The 18229-nt window shown below is 46.5% G+C and overlaps 2 protein-coding genes across 2 annotated transcripts; both read left to right on the top strand.

Moving 5' to 3' along the window:
• Positions 1-4732: 4732 nt before the first annotated feature.
• Saal2 (serum amyloid A-like 2) lies at positions 4733-7059 on the top strand. The gene is made up of 3 exons (XM_039100971.2): positions 4733-5284; positions 6372-6507; positions 6918-7059. Exons 1-3 carry the CDS (start codon positions 5197-5199, stop codon positions 7057-7059), a joined length of 366 nt encoding a protein of 121 aa, XP_038956899.1. The 5' UTR covers positions 4733-5196.
• Positions 7060-12811: 5752 nt separating this feature from the next.
• On the top strand, positions 12812-17114 carry Saa4 (serum amyloid A4). Its single transcript, NM_001009478.2, has 4 exons — positions 12812-12937; positions 13616-13713; positions 15268-15406; positions 15735-17114. The coding sequence occupies exons 2-4, from the start codon at positions 13623-13625 to the stop codon at positions 15895-15897; spliced, it is 393 nt and encodes a 130-aa protein (NP_001009478.1). The 5' UTR covers positions 12812-12937; positions 13616-13622; the 3' UTR covers positions 15898-17114.
• Positions 17115-18229: the final 1115 nt, after the last annotated feature.

The following is an 18229-nucleotide window of genomic DNA, read 5'->3' as shown; positions in this document are numbered from 1 at the left end:
GACTCCCTTGTGGAAGTTTTATGGTTCAGGCCATAAAACTCAGCACACTGACAGGCCAAGAGGAATACAAAGACCTAATCAATCAATGTCCCTGTTCTAGGAAAGGCTCTAAATGTAGTAACCTGGCTTTTTGGCTTCTTTAGCTTGCTTCATAGTAACTGTTCTGGTTAATTGAGTATGTCAACCATGGGTATGCTTTCTCTCCTCAAGAGCTCTAGAGTGCTAAGAAATGCTACACTGGGATCCTGAAAACCAAGTGTACTTGCTGGCCATCCAATAAAGTTTTCTTAATTTTGTTTTTCATGAGACAGGGCCTCAACTATCAAGACAGAATCTCATTAAATGTCTCTGTAACTCACTCTGAAGACTAGATTGGTCTCAAACTCATAGCGATCCGTTTTATCTGCCTTCCAAGTACAGGATTAAAAGCATGCCCCCCACCCCCGCCCCCTGCCCAGATCTTGATTTCATAGTGAGGTTTTATTGGCTTAAACTTGCGTGTAGTTAATCTTCTCTAGTGGACACCCCACATCAATTTTAAAGCAATACACATGTGTAGGTGATGAGGTGCACACCCAGGAGAATAGAAGCAAAGATCCACTAATGCACAGTTTCCCAGGTTGGTAATTGCAGTAGGATCATGGCTGAACATACCAGGTCAACATTCCAACCCACCTTTACTGGAAGACATTATCTCTTTCACTCTAGGACGTGGAGTGTCTCCCAGAGTTTCAACATGGAGCACAGCAAAAGCCACTCTAGGTCTTACGACCCAAGGTGGCCCTTCACCTCACGACCATGCTGTTTTCAAATCTAAATGCCTGGACTTTAAGATCCTTGATGGGAAATCAGAGCAATGTTACAAAACACCAGAGAACATATCCAGGCCTTTCCTGGACACACTCTCTGGTGTTTTGTAACAGATTCTTCTCTTAGGGATGAGCATGACTAAGGTATGTTGGGGACAATGTCAATGTTTTCTTGTGCCAGAAAGTTGGATGGCTGTCATCCATGGCCTTTTTCCAACCTAAAACACCTATCCTAGAATTCCCATAAGCTAGCCACCCTTGATCTTTCCAAGAGGTGGACCAATTACCAGAAATATTCATTTATGGAGGTAGAGAGCTGGGGTAGGGAGAACACTGGCTGAGGGCCGCTGTGTTCTGGGTGTGGGTCCTTGAATGACTTTTACATATTCCTTTTTGTCTTTGTAGACTCCCTACAGGATCTTTGAAAGAACGGATTCTGAGACAGATTTATGTTTTCTTTCTGTGTAATAACATGCCTAGGACAGGTTGTGCTGGTGACAGAATGAGTTGACTGTGATTCTCTGACCCGTTAATCCCTGTTCCCTCATGTCCCTTGAATCCTCTGTGCTGTATTTAAGCATCTCTGAAGGTCGAATTTCCCTGAAATTCCTAAAGTATGTATTTTTGTTTTGCTCACTTGTGTGGTGTTAAACTACTGGGGACTTGAAACAGACGAAGCAAGACTACACCACTGAGCCAGGTTCCAAGCTCCAAGTCCACATTTGCACACTGGATGCCATCTCTGAGAACAAAACCTTGTTCACCAACACTTTTTGTTAGAGAGGTCTCAAGAATATATCATAGCCACACGCATCCTGCTAGCCAGCCTTTCTCGGCCTTTCTCTTTTCTTCACTCTGGGCTCTCCGTTCTCTCCAAACTGCTTTGAAAAGTAGTCCAAGCCCATGGGAAAAAATCAGAAAGGCATCCTCATGGCTTTATCTGACAGTCTATTTGATCTTAAGGGCAGGAGGTCGGCTTCTGAGTGTCAGCTTCCTTATGGAGCCCGCAGGCTGTGAAGAGGAGAGGAGAGGCCTCTATCCAGAGTTCTAAACACTCATTTCCTTAACTCTCTCCCTTGCATTGGCTTTCTGTGAACATCCTTACTCAGTGACCAGAATCGCCCTTCCTGGTAACATGATCTCACTAGTTCAGCTGTCCCTGCCAACACTGCCAACATCAGTTGTTGTCCTTGATGCTCTACACACAGTTGAGCAAGTGTTCTACTCAGTGAACACTTCGGGGCTCCATCAAAATTCCCCCGTGTCTGTCAGACAGCACTGGCTACTGTGGACTGTCACTACAGTTCTGAAAACAGCACGCTCACCCATCCAAATGTACTCTTGGGTATCTCGACAGCTTCAAAAGCAATCCCTGTTACATCCAAGCAAGCTGGCCTTGAGTCATTCCTTTCCACACTAGTCTGTCCTATTGGGTGTCTCTTTCCAAGATAAATGCAGTGAAACCTCTCCTAGCATGAGTGCAGCATCTGCACTGTAACTGGACGGTGACAAAGAAAAATCCAAAAAACTAGCCATTAGTTCACCCTGCCTTGTCTAGATGAATCTGCTGGCCATTGTTAGCGCACCATCTCCTTACCTTTCTATGCTGGTCTTTATTCCAGCCCTATAAGATTCTGCTTTACCATAGGTACACATCACTGTCTCCTCAGCCAGGCCTTGAAAACACTTCTTATTTGGTGGTCATTTCAACCAATGATAGCAGACAGTTGTACTTAAAAAAAGAAAAGAAGACACAGCCAGAATACAGCAAATACAGAGGCGAATGCCAGCAGCAAACCACTGAACTGAGAATAGGTCCCCTATTGAAGGAATCAGAGAAAGAACTGGAAGAGCTTGAAGGGGCTCGAGACCCCAAAAGTACAACAATGCCAAGCAATCAGAGCTTCCAGGGACTAAGCCACTACCTAAAGACTATACATGGACTGACCCTGGACTCTGACCCCATAGGTAGCAATGAATATCCTAGTAAGAGCACCAGTGGAAGGGGAAGCCCTGGGTCCTGCTAAGACTGAACCCCCAGTGAACTAGTCTATGGGGTGAGGGCAGCAATGGGGGGAGGGTTGGGAGGGGAACACCCATAAGGAAGGGGAGGGGGGAGGGGGATGTTTGCCCGGAAACCGGGAAAGGGAATAACACTCGAAATGTATATAAGAAATACTCAAGTTAATAAAAAAAAAAAAAGAAAAGAAAAGAAAGAAAAGAAAAAGAAATGACTGTAGCATCCTTCTCAACCCAGCTACATCCACAAGCCAGTTATCCAGTTACCACACAACCCAAAGTTCCAGGCCTCCCCAAGTCTCTAGAATTTACCTTGATTGAACTAAGTTCAGGCTATTTCAACAAGTGCAAGATGCTGTCCTCGATATAGATCATACTTTGTAGACGTCTGGATTTTTTTTCCTGACTAATAAATTTCTAACAGGGGCTTCAAATTCTGCTGTTTACTGAACTCAGAACCACGTCCTAATCCTGGTTCACATCTTTGAAACCTTTGCCTGTTGTGATCTCTGCTGAAGAGGGGAAATCCCTCAGGCCCCACAGCTTCTGACCCTGTTGCCATGTTGACGCCACAGACTGCAGGGTACTCGCTGCACCTTTCTGCATCCATGAGGCTCGCTTTGAACTTAGGATTCATGTCCCCACGTGCTGGGGGGCAATCTCGGATACATAAAATAATAAACCTAATCACGGGCTGTCTTATTTTTCTGCATATTAACAAAGCTCTTGTTCACCTGAAAAATGAGTAATTCTTAGACATCTACTTATGTGGTGGGAATTTTGGTTTCTTTAAAAGCACAGAAGTATTATAAGAGTATGTTTTTGTTTTAATCCCATGTGTGGGATATGAGGTTGCTTTGCAGTAGCCGACTATGGTTTGCTTAGTGCTCTAGCAGTAGAGCGATTTTGCCAGTGGCAGTTGTTTTAGTACGTAGTAGTTTTTTCGATTATATGATGTTTGGAGACTTTTTACAGCATATATATGGTAGGACCCTGGGAAAGAGTTGCTGGGCTGTTAGTTGCTGGAGGTCACAATTTGTTAAGCAGATGTGACCAAAGAACAAACAACAGGAAAAAATTAGATATCTTTTTTTTTTTTTTTTTTTTTTTGGAGCTGGGGACTGAACCCAGGGTCTTGCGCTTGCTAGGCAAGCGCTCTACCACTGAGCTAAATCCCCAACCCCGAAATTAGATATCTTGATGGTAAAGATCGAACTTGCCCTAACTAATTCAGTGCCCCTAATCATCAAGAAATAGTCTAACAATAATGTCACCCCCTTCTGATCCTCAGCTTTATTCGGGGATCTAGTGTTGGGGGACCAGAAGGAGGGGGAATGAACCCCCTAAGCAGCTAAAGAGCAACTACACATCTATTTTATTGCATTTCCATCACCATGACAGCCTTCAGACACACTGCCTTCCTGAGTTACTTCTCTTCCTCCTGGCTATGTGTAACAGTCAGCCACCAGGGTCAAAACTGTTCCTGAGATGTCACAGATGGGAGCATGGTCAGTGATTCTACCCATGAAGTTCTTCATAGGTCAACAACCACGAAAGCCAGATCCTGGATAGACGGTGGTACCTTTCACTCTATACCTCAGGCAGCTAAGGAATCCCCTTCCTCAGTGAGTTCTTCCAAACCCAAAAGCTAGCCAAAAAAATTAAAGCCGTCCTGTGTCCTCTAGTTTTGCAATCAGGTGATCTGACCTGTGAATAAAGAGTAGAGTGGAGTCCAGGGAGACTTCTTTGGTAGTCTTGCACAGGAAATGACATGGTGGGACTTTCCCCAGGGACCAAGCCCAGCACCTGGGTTCATGACCCCAGTTGGGTATCTCAGCATAAATACCAGCATCCTCTCCCTGACAGCCACCGACCATCACAGTTCTTCCAGAACTCAGGTGAGAGATGCCTCCACACAGTGACTTCGTGCACACACACACACACACACACACACACACACACACACACACACACGCACGTTTTTGCTCTTTCTTCTTTCCCAGAGTGTGGTTTCCTCTTAAAGAATGCTGTCTTCTACAGATATGGTTTGAAGTTTGTGTTGGACTGAGGGCACAGGTGGGAAATGCTACTTAGTGACCTACAAGTTCCTATAGTGGGCGGCAATCTGGTCTTAGTGTTTGTCTTCCTCTATCCGAGTTGCCTTCCTGTCCTCCCAGCAGACTTGGTTCACGGCCAAGGGTATCAGAACTGATTCTTGTGTCTTTGAGGAACATCCTGTTGCAAGGACGTCTGGGTGTCCCACTGGGATCTCTAGTGGACAACCAGCCTTTCCCTGGATAACAGATGCTCCAGAGGGCGGTGCAAATCTGTGCATGTCTCCTTGAGCCTCTCTCTTCATCTCCGCAGGATGAAGCTTCTCACCAGCCTCCTTTTGTGCTCCCTGACCCTGGGAGTCAGCAGCAGTTGGCTTTCATTCGTCAAGGAGGCTTACCAAGGTAAGGCTGATGACTGAAGTGTGGCTTATAGGGTTCAGCCAACTCTTTTGAAGAATGGGGACCACTGACTCGAGACGCCTTTTGCTTTTGTGTGGGTGGAGGGTCCCACAGATCCACGTGTGGGACTCCTGATTGTAACGGCTTGAATGCAGCAGGTGGCAGAGTAGCGGTTTGAACGTGGCTGTGGCTGAGGAGACCAATCTCGCCTGGCTGACGTGTCTACTCACTGTCTCCCTTGTGAGTTTGTTAGGTGTAGATGACATCCTCTGGTAGGCCTCAATACTGCCAAAGCCTGTGTCCTCTTACTCCTAGAGGCTTAGGAATTGGTCTTGGGTGTGGCTTGGCCTGGGGGCTTTCAGTAGCTCCCTAAGTGATGGAATCTGGGGTCACCACTGAGGACTGTGTCTCTACTGCCTCCTCAAGCAACCACCACACAGCACAGTCTGTTCAAACGAACCAGAGGCCACATTTACCCTGATGTGCAGCCCTCGGTCAAAATGGATTGCTTAGGAATGAGAATAGAAGTCTCTCCATGTGCATTTCTCTCCCCTTCCTGGGTTTCCTCACCCCTGGAAGTCGCTAAGAAACGTAAATTCAGTCTTGGTCACTCATTCTGGGTCAAGGGTAATGTGACAGTGGCCCAGTGGATATTTTCACACCTGTCAGATGACCCATTAGGGGATTATGCCGCAAAAATCTATTGAAGGTATCAGGGATGCTGGAAAACATGGTGGTCAGATCAGCCCTAGAAACAAGGGGCCCAGCATTCTAATAGGACTGAAACTGTGAAAGCGTGTTCCGGGATGACATCTGCCATCTTTCTATCCCACAATTCCAGTTGGGTAAGATCAGGTAGCTCATGGGTGCACAGTGATGGTCATACTAACACAGCACAGGAGAACCCCTTAAGGAGTTTCAGCAGCAAACTGGAGAGACCATGTAGAATTAGATCATGTTCTTCTCTATCGTGGTCTGAGGGTGTGCTGGGACCACAGGGTCAAGCCGTGAGTGCTTTTCATCGCTTTCAGCCTTTCTAAGGCACGGGCAGAGTCTCTAGGCTCACGCTCCTGTGGTCTTTCCCATCCAGGGGCAGGGGACATGTGGCGAGCCTACTCCGACATGAAGGAGGCCAAGTGGAAAAACTCAGACAAATACTTCCGTGCTCGGGGGGACTACGAGGCTGCCCAAAGGGGCCCTGGGGGAGCCTGGGCGGCTGAAGTCATCAGGGCCTGGGACACTGGGCCTGGTCAGCAGGGTTGACTCTCCTAGGAGGTCTCCTAGGAGACCAGAGAAGGTCTTGCCAGTTCGTGGCCCCTCCCCCTCTTGCTAATGAAGTTACTTCCTCCATCCATGCTCTGTGTGGATCCTGTGTTGTAGGCTGAGCCAGCACATAGCTCATGCTGGGCAGGCCTGCCTCCAAATGAGGACTGGGAGTGACTCTCAGTCCTGCCTACTACAGTAGGGCGAGCAACCTGACCTAAGCAGGACTGTGTCTGGCAAGACCAAGGTTCCAGCCCCTCCCTCTTGGCACTTTCTGGTTCCTCCTAAAGCCATCCCATGCAAATGGGGGAGCTGAGAGGGTAGACTGTGTCCACACAGCCTGGTGACTGATCTCCTGTGTGTCTGCTTCTCCTAGCGATGCAAGAGAGGGCTTACAGAGTTTCTTCGGCAGTGGACATGAGGACACCATGGCTGACCAGGAAGCCAACAGACATGGCCGCAGCAGCAAGGATCCTAATCACTACAGACCTGCTGGCCTGCCTGACAAATACTGAACATCCTCCTATTACCTCAGGAGGCTGTGCTGTGGGTCTGGGGACACAACCTGAGTTTTTCAGTCTTGTACCCACAGCATTTATTAGACTACACATAATAGGTGTGCAATAAACACATATGCGAACAAATAACTTGCATCTGTGTGATTTCTCAAGCAGAGGGGAGGGTCACAGTCTAATAGAAAAGCATAGAAACACCAGCTTGGGCTCAGCCTGTGCCTGATACACTGTAGAGGTGACATGTGGAAATGTCACAGAGGATTGTCGCAATGATTCCCCTGGGGTTCAGACCTCAGGGTCTGCTCTTCCCACTCTGTGTCAAGTGCCCTGTTACTTTTTCTACTCTCAATGTGTTAGTCTGATCACCACTACCTGAGGTGACAGGGGATACAACCACAGGAAGAGTATACTATGGAACCTTTTCCAGGCCACTACTACTATAGTTTTCTGTCTATCTCCTTGAGTTTAGAAAGCCAATTATCTACCAGCTTAATATATATATATATATATATATATATATATATATATATATATATATACATATATATATCAGTTTATATCTTGAATACATTATATATGTATATATACATACACATACACATACACACACATATACATCATATACACATATACATACACATACATATATACTAGTTTATGCTCCACTGAGAGAATCCTTCAGTCTTTCCCTCCCTGTCATTTTGCATTTATTTATTTGTTAAGATAGCTTATGATTCTTTTGTTGTATGTGTTTTTGGGAAGGGATTTCCTGGTCACTGGATACAGGGACTCGTCCATGTCAGGCAATCAACTGTATAATTTTTTTTTTTTTCGGAGCTGGGGACTGAACCCAGGGCCTTGCGCTTCCTAGGCAAGCGCTCTACCACTGAGCTAAATCCCCAACCCTGCAACTGTATAATTGAGCAACATACATTCTATACTCTTGCTTTCTGAAACAAGATCTCACGAGGCATTACAGTTGTGTCTTCACCTTGCTATATAAGCAAAGCAGGCCTCAAACCTGTCATTCTCCTGCTTCTGCTTGCCAAATGCAGGGTTTGCAAATGTACGTGAGAACACCTGGATAGGACTCTATTTTTATTACTTATTCAAAGTATAAATTATGTGCCAGCTAGCCATTTCCTCTGTATTGAAACATGCCTTCCTGGAGGGAGGAGAGAGTAAATGAAACTTACGAGGCTCAGGAAGCTCCTGAAATTTAGAGCATTCAGAAGCCATCGCCAAAGCTATAGAAGCAGCAATAATTGCTGCAGAGAGGTGACCCTTCACCCAGCTGGGTTGAGTACTACTATGATCTTGACTATCCTAACACCAGATTTTGCTTTCAAAGAAATGACACTGGTTTTAGTTTTTGCTTTTTCATGAGATAAGGTCTCACTCTCAAGACAGGGTCTCACTCTATGTCTCTGGAACTCACTGTGCAGATCAGGTTAGCCTCAAACTCACAGAGATCTGACAGACACCATTGGGAAGAGCTATAGTGGGCAAGTGAACTTCCTGGATACAGCCCACAGTCTTGCATGGCTGTGATGGTTGAACCCTGAAAAGGCATGGCCCCAGGGGCTTCATGCCCAGATTGTTTCTTGCAGCTGATAGCCTTCTCATGTTTGTCATTGCTGAACTCCTTATTTTCTGACATGTTGTAATAGGGGGATGGAGTGGAGAAGAACCTTTTGGGGGCTGGAGAGATGGCTCAGTGGTTAAGAGCACACTGATTGCTCTTCCAAAGGTCCTGAGTTTAATTCCCAGCAACCACATGGTGGCTCACAACCATGTGTAACAGGATTTGATGTCCTCTTCTTGTGTGACTGAAAACAGCTACAGTATACTTATAATAAACAAACAAACAGACAAATAAATCTAAGATCATAAAGACCCTTTCTGCCTATAGTCTGCTATGATTGGTCCCTGGGTTTTAGCCCACCCTCTTTGGGCAATTTTCCTGTAGATCAACATGAAGATGAACTTTCAAGAAATAATGCTGTTTAGATGACTTAATCATGTTATAGGATACATGATTTAAATGATTTTCAGAAGTTAAGTTGATAAAAAGTTTAAATTTAGACTCAAAAGTAGAATATGATGCCTTTCCCTGTAGAATAGTGTAGGCTGCATAAAAGGAGGAGTTTTCAAGTACATACAATGCCGTAGGGAGAAAAACAGGCTTGGAACGAATTAATGAGCAAAGAAAACATTCCTTTCAGGTCAGGTCCAAGGATGTGTCAAGTGTGCACTATGACAAAGTAAGGCCATGAGTGTTATATAAAAACTGTTGCTTTATAGAAAAACTAATAATGAGCTTATGAAGTGAAAGGCAGATAAAACTGCTGTTTTGATGCTTTGAACTTATAATCAACAATCCTGGTGTAACTCCCTCTTATGTAACGTTTTATCTGTCTTTGAATGAGCTATTTTTTCTTCTTCCATAGAGAACTTTGCCTTAGGGGATGTAAAAAGGACTAAAGGAAAAAAATAAATGGAGTTTCGCTCCATCCCCAAGTATGTGTATATAAGCTTATGTGTAAAATGGTTGGAGCTCCTCTCTGTCCACCAGCTGTGTGTGTGTGTGTCTACATATAGACATATATGTGCATATATATGCATATGTGTACAAATGTACCTATGTGTATGTGTAATGTTGTGGTGGGTTGAATATGCTTGGTCCATGGCAAGTAGCACTATCAGGAGGTGTGACCTTGTTAGAGGAAGTGCGTTACTGTTGGGGTGGGTTTCGAAGTCTGCTAGTGCTCAGGTTCTGCCTACTGTAGAGACCCTCCTCCTGGCTGCCTGTGGAAGATAGTCTCCTTCTGACAGCCTGGATCAAGGCCGCTATCAGTGCCAACTCCATACTTGCTACCTTCTTCAGTTTACCTGTGATGTCAAAGCTGGCCTTCAATAGAGATCCCCCTGTCTCTGCATTCCAAGTGCAGCATTAAAAGCATGTGCCACCACCACCCTTTTTCCTGATGACTTTTCGTAATGACCTACAGGAGTCTTTAGGCAATGCGTGAGTGTAGGTGACTATGTCACTGGAGACAAAGTAAGTACCCAGGAGAATAGAAGCATGGATCCATTGAGGCACAGTTTCCTAGGCTGTGAATCACAGCAGGATCGTGGCTGAACATATAGACCCACACCCCATTCTTCACTCTAGGACATGGAGTGACTCCCAGAGTTTCAATGCAGGGTAGAGCTGAGACCGTTCTAGTTCCCAGGTCCTGGGATTGATCTCAGGTTCTAATGTTTGCATACCAAGCCCCCTACAACTGTTCTATCTTCCCAGTCATGTTTCCTTCCTTCTTTAATTTATCTGGGAATTTTGGGTTCAAACCCAGGGGCTTGCTTGAACACAACCAAGTACTGTTAGTCATGTTTTTCTCTCAGTAAGAAATGGCATACCGTCGACTCACCTCTACCATCAAAGGTCAGAACTGTCTCGCTGCAGGCGACAGTTTCTTTAAATGCGTTTGCTTTCACTGCCCACCAGGTGGACAGATTGATCGCTCGTTTGCATGTGAGATTGTTTCTGGGTGAGATTAGCATTTGAATTCGCAAACTCTGCAAAGTAGATTGTCTGTCCCCTTCTGTGTCTGGGCACCAAGTAGGCCAATGAGAGCCTGAAACCATTATCTATCGAGGTCTCTGGCAGAGAGGAAGACAGAGGGGGAGGGGACTACGTCCAGGCGTATCCAGGAAAGATAATTTCATGGCTTCAATTCATGCACCACACAATATAGACAAACAGAACTACTTGTTTCATTTCGTTTTGTTTGAGACAGAGTGTTTCTGTGTAGCCATGGCTATTCTGGTACCTGCTCTATAGCTTAGGCTCAAACGCAGAGATCCTTCTGCCTCTGCCTCCTCAGCCTAAGTGTGGGGTTAGATTTGCACACCGCCTTACTTGGCTGCTCTTTGTCATTTTAAGCATTTGCTGTATGAGGAAATCTTGTAAACATTCAGTCATGCCGTCCTTCCAGATGTTGAACTGGCAAATGTTTAATACAGACTTACTGTGAACTGGTTGTGCTAGTTAGTTTTATTTTATTTTAATTTTTAAAAATTTTATTTTTCTTGGATATTTTATGTAATTTACATTTCAAATGTTATCCCCTTTCTCCCCTCTCTCATCCCCCCTCCCCCTCCCCCTGCCTCTATGAGGATGCTCCCACTCCCACCCACCCACTCCAACCTCAACGCCCTGGCAGTCCCCTACACTGGGGAAACAAGCCTTCACAGGACCAAGGGCTTTTCCTCCTATTGATGCCAGACAATGTCATCCTCTGCTACATATGCGGCTGGAGCCATGGGTCCCTCCATGTGTATTCTTTGGTTGGTGGTTTAGTCCCTGGGAGCTCTGGTGGGGTTTGATTGGTTGATATTGTTGTTCTTCTTATGGGGTTGCAAATCCCTTCAGCTCCTTCAGTCTTTTCTCTAACTCCTCATTGGGGTCCCCTTGTTCAGTCCAATGGTTAGCTGCAACCATCCTCATCTGTATTTGTAAGGCTCTGGCAGAGCCTCTCAGGAAATATCCATATCAGGCTCTTATCAGCAAACACTTCTTGACATGAGCAATGGTGACTGCATATGGGATGGATCCCCAGGTGCTGGTTAGTTTTAAGTGTCAATTTGTCATAAGCGAGATTTACCTGAGACAGGAATCACAATGGAAGAATTGACAAGATCAGAGTGGCTTGTGGGCTTGTCTGTGGGGGGTCGTCTGGATTGTTAGTTGAGGTGGGAAGACCCAGCCTGAGTATGAGTGGTACAATTTCATGGACTGGGCTGCTAACTGTGGGAGGTTAAAGGGAAGCCAGCCGAGAGCTGCAGCAGGCAGGCAGCCCTGGTGCACTCATTCCTCGGTGCTCTTGACCGGATGTGGTGTGATTGGCTGTCCACACTCCTGCTGTTGTGACTTCCCAGCAACCGTGAACTGCGACCTGGAATTGAGAGCCAAATAAACCTCTTTCTCCTTGGAGTCGCTCTTCATCAGGGCGTCTCATCATGGAGACAGAAACGAGACTAGAGCCCTGGGCGTTGTTTCGAGTATCCGTGATTCCATGTAAGCAAAAGAGCAAACGAGACCTTGGTCTTTAGGAGTGTGGACTTTCAGAACTGTGTCCGTGTCTTAGGGTTTCTACTGCTGTGATAAAACATCATGGCGGCGTGGTGGCACACGCCGTTAGTCCCAGCACTCTGGAGGCAGAGGCAGGAGAACCTCTGTGATTTCGAGGCCAGCCTGGTCTATGCAGTGAGTTCCAGGACAGCCAGAGCTACCTAGTAAGATCCTATCTCAAAAACAACAGCAAAAAAACATCACAACCAAAAACAAGTTGGCGAAGTTTGTAATGTGTGTTATTCAGGGAAGTTGGGGACCGGGGTAAGAATTAGAAAAACTTGCCAAAACACAAAAATTTTGGGTAATCTAGGGGAAAAAAACCTATTATGGATGAGGAAATGCTTTATTCAATCTGCTAGCTTTTTCTTTCTTTCTTCCTGGCACTGGCTCTTGGAGTTAGGGTCTCACACTAGGCAGGCGCTCTGCCACTGACCTACAGTCCTAACCTGTAACTGTTTATTTACCAGGAAGGATTGAGCAAGAGGGACTCCGACAAGGCTTGTTGGATTCAAAAGCGCTCTCCTCATTAATATTAAAGCCAGGAGAGAGAGAGAGAGAGAGAGAGAGAGAGAGAGAGAGAGAGAGAGAGAGAGAGAGAAGCAGCAGATGCTCCATGGAGAGAAGGTTCCAGAAGCCCAAATCCCTCTGAAACTTCAGGCAGAGAAAGGGTCATTGCTGTCGCATTTTTCCAGGGAGGTCTTGCTCATGGTTTACTTCTGAGATCCATTGTATATAAAGTTGGTAAGTAATAATCGGGAAAATTATGTTTCCTGATCGTTTTTTTTTTCCTCCCTAGAGATAGGGTCTCAGCTGACCTGGAAAAAGCTTTGTAGCCACGGAGGACCTTAAACTTCTGGTCCCTCTGCTTCTACCTCCTAGTGATAAGATTACAGGCATGTGCCACTAGGCTTGGTTTTGTGTGGTGGTGCTGGGGGAGTGAAACCCTGGGCCTCAAAATCATTAAAAAGGCATACCACCAATTGAATGACTTCTGGCCCCAGAATTTTCCGAATCTTTGGGGGTCTGAGCTCAGTGGGACAGAGCACTCAGGAAAGGCTTGTAGATCAGTTTTAGTCAGCTTCTCTAGGTGTGAATGGGCTGTGAGACAGTAACACCTTGGAAGTCTTCCTTATCTAGTGATCTGGCTAAGACTCCCAAAGACCATTTCAGTTGTCCTCACAGCAATAACTCAGGGATGAACAAATGGTTAGCGCAGGACTAAATTGTCTTTACAAGTCAAAGTGTGAGTCTGTCTTTGAGACAGGGCCTCTCTATGGAGCCTCAGCTAGTCTGGAACTTGCCACTTAGACCAGGCTGGCCTTAGAATGAGAGATCCACCTGTCTCTGCCTTGAGAGTTCTGGGAATGGAGGTGTGGGACACCACTTCCCAGCCTATTTTGACTGCCCTTTCTGTTCCAGCAGCGCCATGAGGTTTGTCACCGTCATTATCCTCTGCTCTTTGTTCCTGGGAGTCAGTGGTGATGGCTTGTTTTCATTCTTCAAGGAAGCCATACAAGGTAAGAAGTCAGGAGGCAGGCAGGCTGTTTAACTGACTCCCTCTGAGAAGGCACCACATGCCTGTCTGGCACAGAGACCCCTTTAAAAAGCAGTCAGGGCAGGAATTTGGCTTTCTGCAGTTTCCCCCCTTACCTGGCGCCCTCTGAGGGATCTTCAGACATGGTTCTCAAGGTCCAGCCTGTGTTTCTGATGCTGACACAGAGGGATCAGGATTTCCAGAGACAGCAAATTCCCCAGTCTTAGAGTGTAAGTGGGCTCTCAGTATGTCTCCATGTGTACGTGCCTACAGATTGTATCTTCTTGGAGGAATCCCTTCCTATTCCAGACAAAGAGCCAAGGGGAAGGACTCCTAGAAATTCAACGTAGCACCTTGTTATGTATTTTGATACCAGAGTTTACTTGTTCATGCTACCCTTGTCCAATATTTTCTTTTGGGGCCATCTCAGGGAACTCTAAAATGAACATCACAACATGTGTTTTAGTGATTATTCATGTCTGTTGGTTGGGAATAAACACTCATTTCTTCTGGGGACACGCATACAGGAGTAGAATCCCAGGGTTGGGAGACGTGTATCGTTTAAGGGCCAGTAGACTCCAGCAAGCAGTGTTCCCATGTCCTTCTGTGTTGCCACTCCATAATATGTAGTTATAAAGTTCCAGCTTCTTCATGCTTTGTCTGCACGGATGTCAGCTGTCGCCTGACTTGTTACAACACGTCTGTGTTGCCACCGCCCCTCAGTAGTGAGGGAGGGGTGCGACTTCTGCAGCTCTCTACTAGGCATTCCACGCACAGCACCTCATCCTGTCTTCTCTCTCATCCACTAGGAGGTGTGCACGGCTCCCCAGCTGAAGGGGCCGAGGCCCAGCAGCCTGTGTGGTTAATCATCTTTGCCAACTTGGTTGGATTTAGAGTCATTTAGGGGACAAGCCTCTGGATGTGTCTGTGAGGATGTAACTAAAGAAGGGAGAAAGACTCGTCCTATAAACACACTTGGCACCATTCCATGGGCCGCAGTGCCTAGGCTGGGGGGAAAGGATCACATTGTGACCAGACCCCTCATGCTGCCGCTGCCACCACCACCACCACGTGTTCCCCTCAAACTAAGCCAAAATACAGCCCTCCTCACTAAGTTGCTTGTCAGGGATTTTGTCCCAATGAAGTAGTTAATACACTCTCTGTGGTGCTTTCTCAGGGACCTGTGATCACTGCACAGCTGTCCCTGGATCTTACCCCTGGGATGTTATTGCCTGTGGTTATCTCTCTTACAGGACAGTCCCATCTCATCTTGGTGCATAGCACACACAGATCCATATAAGACACAGCCCAGGACACCGCATCTGTCAGTCAATCCAATCGAAGCCAATCCATGGAGCAGCGCCCTACTTATGGTCACTAGGGAACCTATCCCCAGCAGGGAACACTCACTTTCATGAACCATTCCCAAGGATTTTCCTGTCAAGGGCCGAAAGGTGGAAATCCACAGAAAGCTTTCGTCCCTCAGTCTCTCCAGTGAACCACCAGGTTCCCTTTTCTAACTTTCCTTCTTTTGCAGGGACTTGGGACTTGTGCAGAGCCTATCGGGACAACCTAAGAGCTAACCACCAAAACTCAGACCAATACTTCTATGCTCGTGGGAACTTCGAGGCCCAACAAAGGGGGTCTGGGGGCGTCTGGGCTGCTAAAATAATCAGGTAATTGTCCTGATGCTTCATGCCTGTGACCTCTCCTATGCTTCCAGAGCAAGAGAGGGAGGGTAAGGATGGAGGGGGGAAGATGGAATCCCCCCCACAAAGAAAAAGTGAAAACCAAAACAGGGGTCTTAAAACCATCCTGTAACAGGGTATGGAAAGGACCGGCCTGTGGGAAGTCCTTGCCAAAGAAACTAATATTTTCTCTCTTCTGTGCCTTAGCGTTTGCTGATATTTTCTGGGTCATTCTTTGGTAGGAGAGGAGGAGGGACTTTGAGGTCAGCTGTCTCAGTGTGGGATTCATTTTCTGTCTCTCTTCCTTGGATTTCAGCACTGGCAGGAAGTACTTCCAGGGCCTCATGAACCGGTATTATTTTGGAATCAGGGACCATGGGTTGGAAAGCCTGCAGTCTACTCAGAAAGCCGAGGAATGGGGCCGCAGCGGCAAAGACCCCAACCACTTCAGACCCGAGGGCCTTCCTGAGAAGTACTGAGCCCGCCACTCAGGTTGCACTCAGAGGGCTGGGCTGTGAGCCACATACCTCTCTCCTTGATGTCACTCAGGTTGGTGTCCACAAGAACCACCGAGAAGCTAGAGATACCCCAAACAACGGCCCGGAAGCACGCAGGCCCCTCACACAACCCCACCAGATCTGCTTTAGCCTTTAGCCACACCAACTTCTGCTAAGCAGGCCCGAGCCAGCAAAGTATTGTCCACCATGCCAGGCTTCTCTGCAAAGTGGAGTTTGATTGGAGATGAGCCCTGGGCACCCGTCCATCAATTTCCTCCTACCTCATCATCTTCTGGTCACAACCCGGTCTCTGTTTATTGTACTGTCACTCCCATGCTTTTCTGAGTACTGACGCAACTCTGCCTTATCAGTCACGTCCTATCCACTGTCTGACTGCAGGCCTTGTCCCCTGTGACCTCTTTTCAGATAGGGAGCTCTATGTTGAGGATGCCTCATCCTAACCTTAGGAACCCTAACTTAGAAACTGCACTGGGGACCAGGGATATAGCTCAGCTGGCAGGGTGCTTGCTTAGCATACACAGATCCCTAGGTGGATTCCCAGAGCTGCATCAGCCTGGTGATGGTAAATACTTAACTGCGGGGCACGTGTGTGCACACGCACGCACACGCACGCACGCATACACACACACACACACACACACACACACACACACACACCAGTGCCTATCTCAGCTCAAGTTCTAACTACTCTTGGCCCATGTTACCTAAGAAGTGGCTATCATATCACCATTTCTTGGCTTTATTCTAAAGGAAAGTCTTTTGATCTAAACGAAAGTCTACTTCGTGCTCCAGAAGGGGAGCAAGACACAACATCACTGAGCAGGAATAAATGTATTAATTTACTCACAAAGCAAACACATTCTTTTAGGGGAGGTCATCTGGTTTGTAGGACCAGAAGGTACTGATGAAGAGGGAGAGTCCAGTCCAGAGGGAATAACTGCCATGCCAAAGCCAGGTCCCTAGGTGGAAGACCAACCCCAAAGGAGTAGAAACATTGCTTCCTCAAAGAAACAGAAGTGGGGAGGAGGAAGGAGCCCATGGGATCGAGGATGAGGAACTTGGGGATTCAACCTGCTCTTGTCACGTGTTGCTACTTTTAGAGTTTGGCATACTTTGCTATCTTGGCCTACCTGCCTATCTGTCTATAGGGAAAATATACTAAAAAACAATGCCATAAACGCTTGTCTTGTCGTACATCATCTTTGTGCCCACAGTGCCTGTTATAACGTCTGCCCTGAGTAGGTGCTCTACAAACATGAGCTGAAAAGAGAATGAAGTTGCCTGTGTTCCCCAGAAGTCAGCATTCCTGGAGAGGTACCCAGACGCTGTACAGAGCATGAATGTTCTACTCAAGTGTCAGTCTGCAGAATGTGGTGGTGAGCCACTTTGAGTTGATTGTAAATCGATCCCCAAACCGATGCTCAAACATCAGCTGCACCATGAAGTCTTTCTGTGGCATAGGAAATATTTAATTTCCTCAGTAACGCTTGGCAACTCTCACAGAAATGGAAAAGTATGGAGTATAAATAGACTATAAAGCCTTGGGAGGAATGAATGCATATTTCCATTCCAAGTGTGTGGTGGCACACGCCTGCAACTTCAGCACTCAGGAGGTAGAGACAGGGGGATCTCTGCAAGTTCGAGGCCAGCCAGGGCTACCTAGTTGTATAGCAGACCTTGTATCTGTCTATTTATCTCTGTCTCTCTGTCTGTCTCTTTCTGCGTCTGTCTGTCTGTCTGTCTGTCTGTCTCTATCTGTGTCTGTTTCTCTGTCTCTGTCTGTCTGTCCCCTACCCATCCACCCCCATACTAAAGTGCTCCTTTCTCACAGGGCAGGAAACACACCATGTGATGACACACTGTACTTCTTCTTTTTTTTTTTTTTTAAAGATTTATTTATTTATGTACAGCATTCTACCTGCATATGTGACTGCAGTCCAGAAGAGGGCACCAGATCTCATTACAGATGGTTGTGAGCTACCCTGTGGTTGCTGGGAATTGAACTCATGACCTCTGGAAGAGCAGTCAGTGCTCTTAACCACTGAGCCATCTCTCCAGCCCCACACTGTACTTCTTTAAAGTGTGAAACGTGGTAGCTTGAAAGATGCACAATTATGTACACACTTCCAAGAAAAGCGCGGTTCCGCTTAACCGGAAGTGGCAGCTTCTTATCACATAGATCCTGTATAATGGCCTCAGCGAGACATTTTAGATTTTTTAAGAGGCGAGATTTTGTCTCAATCATCTTTGTGTCTGTCCAGAAGGAAAGCAGATACATTCATATCTACGGGAG

The sequence above is a fragment of the Rattus norvegicus genome, chromosome 1, assembly GCF_036323735.1.
Source record: "Rattus norvegicus strain BN/NHsdMcwi chromosome 1, GRCr8, whole genome shotgun sequence".
NCBI lineage: Eukaryota > Metazoa > Chordata > Mammalia > Rodentia > Muridae > Rattus > Rattus norvegicus.
The sequence above is the reverse complement of the archived record's forward strand: the minus strand, read 5'-3'. Positions and strand labels throughout refer to the sequence as shown.

Coding starts and splice junctions, on each gene's coding strand:
- Saal2 (XM_039100971.2), top strand. CDS start 5,197: ATGAAGCTTCTCACCAGCCTCCTTTTGTGCTCCCTGACCCTGGGAGTC. Junction 5,285..6,371: donor CGTCAAGGAGGCTTACCAAG/GTAAGGCTGATG, acceptor TTTCCCATCCAG/GGGCAGGGGACATGTGGCGA. Junction 6,508..6,917: donor GCCTGGGCGGCTGAAGTCAT/CAGGGCCTGGGA, acceptor GTCTGCTTCTCC/TAGCGATGCAAGAGAGGGCT.
- Saa4 (NM_001009478.2), top strand. CDS start 13,623: ATGAGGTTTGTCACCGTCATTATCCTCTGCTCTTTGTTCCTGGGAGTC. Junction 13,714..15,267: donor CTTCAAGGAAGCCATACAAG/GTAAGAAGTCAG, acceptor CTTCTTTTGCAG/GGACTTGGGACTTGTGCAGA. Junction 15,407..15,734: donor TGGGCTGCTAAAATAATCAG/GTAATTGTCCTG, acceptor CTTGGATTTCAG/CACTGGCAGGAAGTACTTCC.